Below are 12622 nucleotides of genomic sequence, written 5' to 3' on the forward strand. Positions count from 1 at the left end.
TTCAAAGGACACTTGAAAATCTCCATTCCTGAACTAAACGTGTCATGTTCGAAGGAGTCACGTTTCCTTTTCGTTGCTGAGAACTCGACCGAGTGCAGCGGTATTTTTACACTTCCTGAGTCGATGTTACCTAGGAACCTTTTCTAAATAAGAAGATAATTGTGTCAAATCACAGTGCGATAATTAATAAACCTAACGGGAAATAGGGTTTCTAGGCCACTCTTTATTAAATAACACGTGATATAATTTCCTATGTCGTATATTGTGGACCACGCTGTTCGGTGAAATTAATATTCCCTAGATGGTGGGCAAAGTTTATTCATAGTTAGAGCGTAATAGCTTTGATGAGTCCAGGGAGAAAGCAAGGCCTCAGCGCACCAACTCTTTGTTTATTTTATCCTTGAAAACTGATTGTACCTCTCAGTACAATGCAATATAATTCAACAGCACCGCAATCTACGGCTTTAAAGCGACCATAAAGCTGAATCAACACCTTCAGTAAACACAAACTATTATAGACAGATCATAGTCTGTACACTGACATACTGTATGCTGGGAGAGGTTACTGCCCTGGCCCTGGAGGTATACAGTATGATGATTCCTCTCACTCCCACAGACCACTTCAGATTCACATGATTAAAACTCAGATGGCTTGAGTGCATTGGGGTCGAGTTTGCAGGAAAATATCTACATTAACGGCCTCTGACTTGGCATTGATGTGTATGTAACTAAAGGCAACAGAAGCCAACCATTTCAACATTATTGCGGCTACTGCTGTTTGCCAAGGTGTGTGTGTGGACACTGTCAGAGGCAAGAGGGGGGAAACTAAAACCCCCGTTCACGTATGAAGCTGTTAAGAGACGAGAAGCAGCAGGATGTCAGTTTAGTCACTGTGGGATGTCCTGTAGAGCTCTGTGGGCGACGCCTCATATGACATAATAGCCCTTGTGTTCAGTACAGCTGAGTATATAAACCAAGTTACAGATTGAGTGAAGAGACTGTCAGCCTGGTTGCATCCGTCTGTCTGTGTGAATGCACTCATACTCAGTACTCTGTGATCCAGTTGGCAGATAACACCAGATCTGGAGTCTGCTGAAACAAGAGTTTTGCTGATTGACATCAGTCTGTGCTCCTGATTTAACTCGGAAAGGTCATCCTGATGTCCCAGCAAACATGCTCCATGGAGCAGGCCTCGTGACTCATGCAGACGTGTCTTCTCTCTCTGTGTTAAATTGGCTTAATTTAATACGATAGCATATCCAACAATCCAATTATGGCCCAAAGCAGAGAAAGGTATCACTCTGAGTTGTTTATATTATGTTAATATTCTGTGGATCATAATCTGATTTAAAGCTGAACACGTTCGAATCTTGTTTCCCTGCAGTATTCAACGTCAAACCAACTTTTTTTTTGTTAACTTAGAGCTAGTTTTTAATGTATTCTTTTGATGGACTGTAAATGTGCAAACATGCGTATTCAGAGAAAGACACACCACTCTGCAGAGGACGGCCTGTACCTGAACTACTGTACAGTACACCAGAGAACACTTTAAATGATGAGACAGTGGAAAAGACTTACTGAACAGTCTGTTTGACATGCCTGGTCCAGCAGTGGTGTAAACATATAAAATGTGTCAATATCATGTCTTTCAACATGAGACTAAAATGGAGGGACTCTCTCTTACAATTTACCTGGACATGAATGACATTACAGGGTCTTATTTGTTAGGGCCTGATCGTGTAGTTGTTGTCCAGTATGCACTGATGTGAAAACCTTTTTAGAGATTATGATGTAGAAAAAGATGCTATAATTTATAGTTCTTAAATTCCCTGTGAGGTTTATGCACTGATGTCATTTTACACAATAAAGTTTCATGTAAAACTGTAAAATATACTTCCTCCATTACATATCTTGTCACAAGAATTTAATAACCACATTTGAGGGATCAGTGCAAAAAATGTGTGTATATCGGCCACTAATATCAGCCCATATTGGCCAAAAAAAAAAGACTCATAACTGCACTGTAAGGCTGCATGTAAACATACATTTTAGAAGCATTTTCTCTTTGGCCAGATGTTGGAGGCAACCTGTGTAGAGAATTAAGCATTTAAAAGGGAATCCAAGGCCAGTACCAGCCTCTCCTGCGTGCCACTGCATACTTACTTTAAGACTGAAGCCAGGAGGCGACTCTTGTGCACCACTCAAAGGGTTAAAAACACAACAACAGTAACTTATGCAGCAGTGTGTAACTCTAAAGACTCGCCAAGTCCTCGAACAGGAACTACTGTGCAGTCAGTAAACCGTGCGCACTGCGCTGCGCGTCTCTGACGAGGCGAGGTCACAAGTTCCCAAGCACAGCCCCTGAGCACATCACACACTTCCCCGCAGGGAGGGCGTGCTCTTAAACCCAACACGAAGAGAGAGAGACATTGGGGACGAAGGCGCTTCAAACTCTGCTGCTGCTGCCCCTACTCCTCCTGCTGCTGCTGCTGCTGCTGAGATCCGACAGGTGGAATAAATGACCAATCACCCCTCACACTCCAACGGCATGCAGAGCCTCCGGAAGGAGCACCTGTACAAGGTGCTGGTGATCGGAGACCTGGGCGTCGGGAAGACCTCCATCATCAGGCGGTACGTGCATCAGACCTACTCCACGAACTACCGGGCCACCATCGGAGTGGACTTCGCCCTGAAGGTGCTGAACTGGGACTCTGAGACTGTCCGGCTTCAGCTGTGGGACATAGCAGGTGGGACAGAGAAGAAGTTTGAATGTCTGTTCTCAAGTAAATCATCTGCAGGGTCACATACAGCTCGTTAATGGCTGGACATCTGCAGCTTAACTGTAGGATATTTGTGTGCTTAGACTAAAGGAGCCCTTTCATTGAAAAAAAAAAAAAGTCCAAATGCTCTTCAGCATATGTTTGTCATAGTTCCTGAAAAGTTGATGATTTCTGCAGATAAGACTTATCTTGACGCTGACAACAGGCATGACTCTTGTAAAATGATGAAACATTCACAGCTCAAAGATGCACTGTCACTGTGGAGAGCTGGTATCTGACAGGAACAGTGTTCTCTCTTACACACACGTACAAACGCTAAGGGAGGACCAGCACACTCATCACTCAGTCACTCATCCAAGGTATGGTGCTGCATCATGTGAGTGCGCCCATGTGAGGGAGATTTAAAGGCCAGTCACAGGAGTGTCTTTGTAGCCTAAATAAAAACAAAACAGCATTACTGCTGCGGGCACATGCTTTGAGATGTTCATTTGGATCCATCAAATGAGTTAATGAGTCTGCTTTGGTCTCGTCTGCCTGCCTGAAAGGAGTATGATTAATGGAGTGGTTCACCGCTCCCAACATGCTGTAAAGATTGCACCGTCATTTTATTGAATGACAGGGTGTCAGGTGACATGTGTGCGTCTGTCGGTCACAACTCTGAGTGAGGATGAGGGTGATGAAATTCATTCCTACGTTCTCTGGCCCAAAAGGAGGAAGTTCTCAATCCATGTCCCGTCAGTTTTTCCATTTCCTCTTACTCATGAGGCAAGTGGCGGCACTTTGTCCTCGCCAGAGTATTTCTAGTGGATCTCCAGGCATTAATATTTATCAGCCACGTAAACTTTTCTGCTGAGAGGGCAGTGTATGTAAAACAAGCAGGATGCACACGCCTACAGGCTCGGGCTTGGACCAGCAAGTGCTCACATTAGACAGCAGAACACACACCCCCGGGGGATGTCATGTTGACAGCTGTAGTAATCTGCTCCGCAAGCCCCTAAAGTCCATTCCCTGCACAATACACACGTATTGATGAATACATACATGCATACCTGCACACAGACATTTCACATGGCTATATTCTCACAGACATATTGTAAGAACAGGGTTACAGTCTAGGTCAAAGTTTATTTTCATTGCAGGTCGGGGCAAAATACAGATTTAATTTGTGTAAGTGGGCCCATTATCAGCGGGAACAGCAGTCGCATTGACCGTCTGGTTAAGTGCAACGTGACAGTAAGTCCACAGGAATGTGCTGTTTCATAGGAATGCAGGCACTGCTAACTGCAATCCTAATGCCAGCTGTATTAGTTGTTTTCCGGCAAAAATGCAGGAAAACAATGAGAATCTCAAGTCAGACTGGCGGCTGCGAACAACAACTAATGAATGAAGCTCCGTGTGTGTGTGTGTGTGTTCATCACAGGTCAGGAACGTTTTGGAAACATGACACGAGTGTACTACCGGGAAGCCATGGGAGCCTTCATAGTGTTCGATGTGACCCGGCACACGACCTTTGAGGCTGTCGTCAAGTGGAAAGAGGACCTGGACTCCAAACTAATGCTGGCTGACGGACAGAGCATCGCCACCGTGCTGCTGGCCAACAAGTGTGACCAGGGCAGGGAGCTGACCAGCAACGGCATCAAAATGGACCAGTTCTGCAAGGACCACGGCTTTGTCGGGTGGTTCGAGACCTCCGCTAAGGTGAGAGCGGATCATGGTTAAAGTGTTCTGGTTTGCCAGCCATTTGCAATTTGTGAAATGGAAGTTTTGCCCTTCCAGTCAGGCGTAGTTAATGGATAGTTTGCCATTTTGAGCAATACTCCTCCAACGTTTCTACAAACCATGGATAAGTACACATTTGTACATGGCATAAGCCACATAACATATTAACATTTCCACAAAATGTGTCATGTCACGTTCACATCACATGTTTATGTATGTCTGTGTATATTGTAGGTAGACTTTCATATCAGGAGTTGGAGGGGATGGTGATGGAGTTACAGGCGAGAAGTCAATGATCGCACTTCAGGATTGTTTTTCAGCATTTGTTAGTGTGAAACCACAGGACATTTCTTTAAGGAGATCTCAGGACAATTTCCAGCTGTGTTTGAAGAAACAAAAATTTTTTATTTTTGACGAGAAGTCAGGACATTTTGTGTCGTTTGTTTAGCGAGACCTCGAGGCATCCCCAGTGTTGTCTGTAGCGACCAGAACAGGTATTTTAGGCCAAAACATGATCTTTTCCCAATCCCACCTAAACCTAACCACAGCATTGTCACAAGATCAAATTGAACCTAGTGAAAGTTGCAAAGTAAAGAAATTTAAACTTTTAACATATCCGTGATTTGCAGAAATGTACGTTGTCACAACGTCTGGCAATCTGGCAATCGATCCCACTCTCAAATGTGTGTCAGATAAATATGTACCTCGAGCAAAGACAACTTAGTTTAGCTTAGCATAATGACTGGAACTAGGGGGAAATAGCTAGGCTCGGTCTGTGTAAAGGTAACAAACTCACCTCTAATTCTTACTTATATCTTGTTTGTTTAATCTGTACCAAACCAGTGAGCTTTAGAGGGGCTGGTAGCTGGAAATGTTTGCCGTCAGACAGAGCTAGGCTAGCTGTTTCCCCGTTTTCATTCTTTTACGCGGACATGAGAGTAATATCCATCCTCTCCTGTAACCCTCTGCAAGAATGTGAATAAGCCCATTTCCCAAAATGTTGAAATATTGCTTTTAGTATCTGTATTAGAATGAATGGGCCTTGGCAGTGAGTGGCTAACACGCTTAGTGGAGATCATCTCCCACTCAGGTCAGTTCAGTCAGCGAAAAACATCCCCACAGAGCCAACTGGAATTTCATATCCTCGTGGAAAGTGGCTCTGTGAGTTAAATTTACAAAGCAGGGTCAGAACATGTTATTGAAGTGAAAAGTGAAAAGTATTAGAGGGTTGTTCACTGCTTTTTTTCTTGACTGGTGTTCAAAAGCTCCATCTTTCAGGGAGTCCTTCCAATCAGAGAAAAGTTTTTTAATGAGTTTCTCTCCTTGAGTAGACTCAGAGTTAAACAGAAACTATTCGACTTTGTCACATATATATTTTGACATATATAATATGTCATTGAATCAGACTATTATTGATTGAAATGTTAACATTCAAGATTCCATTTTTCCAGTTATGTTTTGATGTACAGAATGTGTTTGTTTGTGTTTGTTGCCAAATAATAATAAATTACATGATCTAAAAGCGCAGTACTTATACACAGCTATAAATTCTACAAAAGTTGTCTTCATTCACACATCCTCTGTTGACACTCCTGTGTCGCGGCAGCGTTAAGTGCGCTGCCACTCTTGTGGCATCGAGGCTCAACATTCTGAAAGGTCAAAGGTTAGAACGCGCAGGTTCAGCCAGAGGTGTCTGAGGTGGGCTATGCAAACAGACATCCTGCTTTGGTAGCAGTAAGAAAAAATGTTTACAGCATTCAAATGAAGTAGTTTCAGACACATTAAAGTGTACACACGGTGTGGTTCACATGAAGGTGATTGCATGCTCGTTACCCTCATTTTGAAGATGCTGTATGTCAGAGATTCTCCGAGGTTTGATGACTGAGTGCCAATTTAGGGAGCACATGATGAGAACTGCACGGGAATGAGCAAGTTGTAGGATTTGTGATTCGTTTCATAATGATGTTTTTAATGTTAAATTCCTTGAGCACCAAATTCACCAGTTTGCAAATAAGGTGGATCATTTTATCTGTCCCCAGATACTGATGAGGTCCCCCTAGTTGCCATGCAACCGGTGGAATTCTATAATTTGTCATTCCTAACCTTTTCAGGTGTATCAAATGTAGACTGTAGAAACTGAAAGTATTGAAATCGACCTCGGATGATTAAGATGTAATGCGTGCATTTCATGTGATGTTGGAGGGTCGCACAAAATGTGTCTCGGTCACTGGGCCACACTTTGAGAAACTGTGATGGCGGTCAACCACTGTTAATGCACAGGATGTGTGCTGATGACAAGGTTAATTAAGCTGGAACATCATGTGCTTTAGAAGCTTAACTAACTATTCAAAACAGGATCGATTAAAATGTTTTTTTTTACGATAATGATAATAATGATAATAATGTAAATGATCTAAATGTCAGACAAGATATATCATAAAAAAATTATGAAATAGATAATGAAACTGTGCATATTGAAAACAATGATAAGTAAAAACATATTATAGCGCCATAATTAACCACAGTTTCCCTCTCTCCTTTAGGACAATCTCAACATCTGTGAAGCCGCTAACTTCCTGGTCAAGCACATCATGGCCACAGAGAACGACATCCTGAAAAGCGTGGTACCAGACACCATCTCACCGCAGCTCGACTCCAACAGGCAGATGAGCTGCTCAGGCTGCTTCAAATAATGAAAGGAGAAGAGCGACGGCGGGACTGAACAGATTGGACACATACTAGGACAAAGACAAACATGCGGTACAGTTTGGCTTCTTCGGTCCATAACCAGTGCTGAGGATTTCAGTTTGCTGCATGTTTGTAAGCTCAGAGCTCAGTTACAAGCAAACCAGAGCTCGCAGACTAAAACCTCGTGGAGTCAGATGTTGCCATTTGAGTTTTGGTAACTCGTCACACTGTGAGTTTAATGTACACGTCTGTGCTCTTTGGCATGATTATTTTAGGTACCAAACTGCCAACCTGGCATTATGACATTTTCTTCTGACAGCAGTTCACTGTCATAAGGACTGACACCTGCCTGACCAAACTGAACAGAAGGACTCAATGCTCCCTGCATGCTCGATGCAACACACCCGAGGGTGCGCAGTAATGACAGAATGAAAACAGGAGTCTTGTCTCTTCTTCATCATCTCAAGGAAGTGACTGTGTTGCTGTTCCCCATCTATTTACCTTCACCTCCACATTCACTTACTGAGAAAAACAGTGTGGGAGACGCGCAGGCTTCTGTTAGTCTGCAGAGCCAAAGACAGCAGTATTGACCACTGTCAGCGGATCCCAGATTTGCTATTGTGTAATTATGTAAATTTTGCACATGCCTTGGCTTTTTATTATGATTTTTATTTATTTACAGTATGCTTTTATGAGTGTCATGCTGGCTAATGTATTATGTTATTCTGCTTAAAACCTTTCCTACAGCTCACTTGTGTCAGACTTTTTTTATTTGGCTGATTTAAGTGACAACACTTCCCACCCACTGTCTTGTCTATGGGTGACTGGATGACATGGGAGCGTCACCTGGGCCGTTGGGCTATAAAGGGCCTGTCTCTCCCTTACCGCAGCTCACAGTCACCCTGCATCACTCCCTTTTGATCTGCACCCTCAACACCTCTTTAGTATAATTAACCAAACACCCATGCACTGCTTTCATTGTTACTGATCTACACACTCCATTGTTCATTTGTGTTAACTTCAAAATGACAAATGAATCTTCTTTTAAGTGAATCTCTTGCGTGGGCTCCCTCCTTGTCACATTCCCTGAGCCAGTTCGTGACAAAGGCTTGTCAGACATGTTTGCTCATTTAGAGTGTTATATGGAACAGTTGGCCACTCGTGAGTTTCATACCGTTAACAAGCTGGGGAAAGTTGGGATGTCCTTCCCTATAAGAAAGGAAATGCACAGTCCCTCTCATAGGTCTTTCGGCAAACAGCTAACGCAGGAAGCATGTGGTGTGTCTGATATCGTCGTGTTGGTGTTGTTACTGGAACATCATACTTAATGTTGTTCAAGGACCATCATTTCAGTTTAAGAAGGTGCATCTAGAGCAAGTCGTTGTGGCTGAGTGGGTTAAGTAGAGGACTCTAGTAGAGACGACGAGGGTTTGTATTCTGTCAGGAACATATTGTACTGTTCACTTATTATTTTTACACTAATTTTACTTATTATTTTCCATTTATTTTACAGTTTTCTGTTGCTGTTTGGTTAGGTTTAGGGAACTTAAAAAAGTTTAGGCGAGAAAAATACTCGGTTAGGTTCAGGAAAACATGGTTTGTGGATGTCCTTTAAAATGGACCCTTTCACAACGATAAACGAGGATAACCTCTCGTGTGCGCATTTGTCCGGTCTTTTTCCCTAAAGTCACTAAGTAAACATTATAAAAATTTGATATCAATCAAAGCCCGTACCAGTATACAGAACAAATAGCTACTTTCTAGCCGTCACTAAAAAGCCAACAGTAGTAGCTGTTAACTTACCTGTGAAGAGAAACTCTGAGACTGGAGGCTACAGTGACTCACTGTTGCCTCTTGAGATACAAAGTGGCATTATGACAGGATGGGCCGAGGCTAGCTGGTTAACATGCCAACTTCAGTAGACTTCTCTGACATAACATCAAAACTGTTGTTTATTCAAATTCTGTTGACAGTTTTAGTTACAGTTCTTACATATAGCTCCTTTACTGTAAGAATGGTTGTCCTTCTGCCTAAAGCCGAATGCTTCATGACAAAATGTGTATCAAAGTGATTTCTGCTTTTCTTATACTTCTTAAAATTTGGCAAATGTGTGAATGTCCATTATTTGTCTTCATCAGGAGGAAAATTGTCTGAATATAAACTGGACACTCCAATGAGTTCACTTGCCAAAGACGAACTCTCTGTATCCATGGTAACTAGATCAAGTCTTTCTTATGGGTATCCTCTAACGTCTTTGTGAAGCTATTTCTTGCTGTACTCACGACCATGCAGACACACACACACACACACTTCCAAACGCACACAGATTTTTTCCACCCTCCGTGTCCCTGTTGCTTTTTTTACCACATCTTTTCTCCTCTCCCACTCTGCTCCATCCTCCATGATTGTTTCTTCAGCTAAAAGATTCCCTCTCTCAACACAGATTGCTTTTACATGTCCCCTGCCCCTCTTTTCTCTCATTCTTTGATTCACATGCTCCACATTATATAAACCATGCACAGGCTCCACTACACACCCACAGACTCAGTACTTTTATTGATCTTCCAACAAGTTGACTCTGGTTGCACGTATGTGAAGTTGTTGTTGTTGGCTTCTTTAAAAGCCAAGGTAGTTGAACCCACTGTCGCAAATGCTGGAAAAATGTCTTTATAAAGTTTATTTAAATCCCTCAGTGTAATATGCAGCAAGAGCCAAATAAAGTCAGCGTTTTCATGGTGAACATAGACGTGTCACATTGTTTCCTGTGGTTGCTGCTGGGCAGTGTTTGTAAGCCTGATCACAACAGTGTCATGTGCTGCTGTGTGATTACTTTACAGCGTGTGCATTGGGGCCTAATAGAAACAATGCAATTACAATTTCACAGTGTTTGTCTGGCTCATCATGAGGGGTTGTGACATCATGAAACATGTGACATCAGCATGGTGTCACACTATGGATGTTTGATCTGATCTGAACTCACTCACACATATTCAGGCCTGTCTGCGTGGGACAATGCTTTGTGAGAAATGATTTTGTTTCATTGCATCTTTAGGGTTTTTTTAGTCCATTGTTTAATGCAAAGAAGTAAAAACTATATAATCCTTTCTTTTTTTTTCTTTTTTTTAATATGTCCCTGAAGTACACTGATGCCATTTAACCTTTAACCTGGAAAAAATTTTACAGCCTCATGATCACTGTACTGCTTTTATAAAGCTTCACAAATCACTGTAAGAGATAGTGAATCAGCTTCCAAATGTCATTAGCTCATACTTTTAAGTGCGTGTGTGTGTGCATGTGTGTGTGTGTGTGTGTGTGTGTGTGTGTGTGTCCTCAGGCTGATCCAGGACTCTCAGGTTCTCATTAGGGAGCCACATGACTGCGTGGATTATTCTCTGCCTGAGGGATTAGATTTGGTCGTCTGCTCTCGGCTCACGTTAAGACATCACCACCAACATCCCGTCAAATGATCCAAAGACGCTCCGTAACTCTTTATAATGAGTTCTTCATCTGAAATTCATCAAGATATCTACAAAACATAAATAATCGAATGAAGCACATGATCTAAGAAACTCAGTGATGTTCTCATAATGTCGATGAAGTTGTGAGAGTGGGTGGGGTAATTACATTTCAGAAGATGTAGTTAGAAATAAAACAATATAATTAAACTTCATTTTAGAAGAAAATTCAGTTATGGTCTGTTAACTCCTCCTATGACAACAGCTGGCACAGATCTAACTACTCATTATTGTGATTGTGAGCCCAACATATTGTGTTCGCTGTAGTTCTCAGGCTCTGCCAGAGAACCACCTACAGAAAAAAAACACCCACAGACTCTCTCTCTTCAGAGAAAAAGAGGGAGAGAGGGAGAGAGAGACGGGGGAGAAGAAGAAGGTATGAGATGGTGGAAAAGAGATGCTTAAATCTTGCATCAACAAAAGGTTACGGACACCTCATCAAGAGTGCATGCAGGTAACCACAGGAAGAAGACACATTAAACGGGTCACATCCAGCCACCTTGTAAATATTTCCCAGACAGACTTTTCACAGATTATTACTGATGACTCCCTGAGAGTCCTGCGAGAAGTTACGTAATTCAGCGACAAGAACTCAAGATGACAGAAGAGACTTGATCGGATTTGATCGAGCCTCTCTCACCCTGATCTCACCATCAGTAATTGCTCATGTGGTGCCATCTGTTGTCAAATTAGTAACATCGCAGGCATTTTATTCACTTTAAAGAGACAGTTCACCCCAAAAAAGCACATATTTTTTCCTCTAACTTGGAAGCATTTACATTTGTTTGAATGTTGATTAATGTAAACAGTCCCTTTTCATAAATAAAGAATTAAAGACTCCACATTTTGGAGATATCAGCTGTAGAGATGTCTGCCTTCTCTCAAATATAATGGAACTAGATGGCTCCCAGCAGCTCACTCAGCAGCAGTGTCTCTCTCCATAAATCATGACCTGCTCACTCATAATAATCCTAATGCATTTTTTTTGAGCAGTTGCATGCAGGAACTGTTTTCTTTCTACCAAATTACAACCACCAGCCGTATCACTGCTCAGAAGGAAGGTTGCATCTACTCGTAGACAAAAGGCTCATTCTCATGACAGAGTGGGAAATAAACAATGGCACAAATTAATGGCGTCCTCCTGGTTGAACTGTCCCTTTAAAGTAAATTCCTGGATAAAGTAATGGATTCTGATTGGTAGGAAACAACCTCCCCTTTTGCTAACTTCTCCATTATTTTGAATTATACTTACGGAAATGTTATGGCCTTGTAAGGTGACAAAGCATAACTAGTAGTGACTCATACAAGCCCTTTTCACTTTCACACAGACCCTGATGCTGAGAATCGGCGCATGATTCCCACACTGAAAGGGCAGTGTGAATGGGGTTATAATGTGTCTCCTAGGGTGTCTCACTTCTACAGAAAAACCACAAAGACAAGCTTCTTGGATGTCCATGCAGAAAAACACACAGACACACACACACACAGACACACACACACACACACACGTGTGCGTTCACTTGGAAATGACAGGATTTGAAACTTAATGACAGCATGTGAACACCAACACATGCCTTCCCAGGCCTTCACCTCCTTTATTAGGGTGACTTTTTCATCTGTGAGCCCTGGGACCTCGTCGACTCTCGGTTCCCACTCCCTCATGCCAAATTAAATCTATTAGGCCGTGTTGATCTTCCTTTAATTCTCTCTTTACGACAGGGACATGAATAGCCAGTGAGAACGGCCAACATTGCTGTGATTTACAGATATTGGTGTAGTTTTGTTATCATCTGGGGGAGTATTGTGCTATGTTTGCTCACATAAAGGGAAACTGACAGATGGAATATCAGTCTGTGCTGAGTAAAACAGCCTCCAGACAGAGAAAGGGAGAAAGAGAGGAGAGAAGAAAGAAAAACTCAG

The 12622-nt window shown here is 42.3% G+C and overlaps 1 protein-coding gene across 1 annotated transcript; it reads left to right on the top strand.

Moving 5' to 3' along the window:
* Positions 1 to 2418: 2418 nt before the first annotated feature.
* Positions 2419 to 7936, top strand: rab38b (RAB38b, member of RAS oncogene family). Its single transcript, XM_084373773.1, has 3 exons — positions 2419 to 2747; positions 4201 to 4478; positions 7043 to 7936. The coding sequence occupies exons 1-3, from the start codon at positions 2519 to 2521 to the stop codon at positions 7190 to 7192; spliced, it is 657 nt and encodes a 218-aa protein (XP_084229899.1). The 5' UTR covers positions 2419 to 2518; the 3' UTR covers positions 7193 to 7936.
* Positions 7937 to 12622: the final 4686 nt, after the last annotated feature.

The sequence above is a fragment of the Pagrus pagrus genome, assembly GCF_965226575.1.
Source record: "Pagrus pagrus genome assembly, chromosome: 14".
NCBI lineage: Eukaryota > Metazoa > Chordata > Actinopteri > Spariformes > Sparidae > Pagrus > Pagrus pagrus.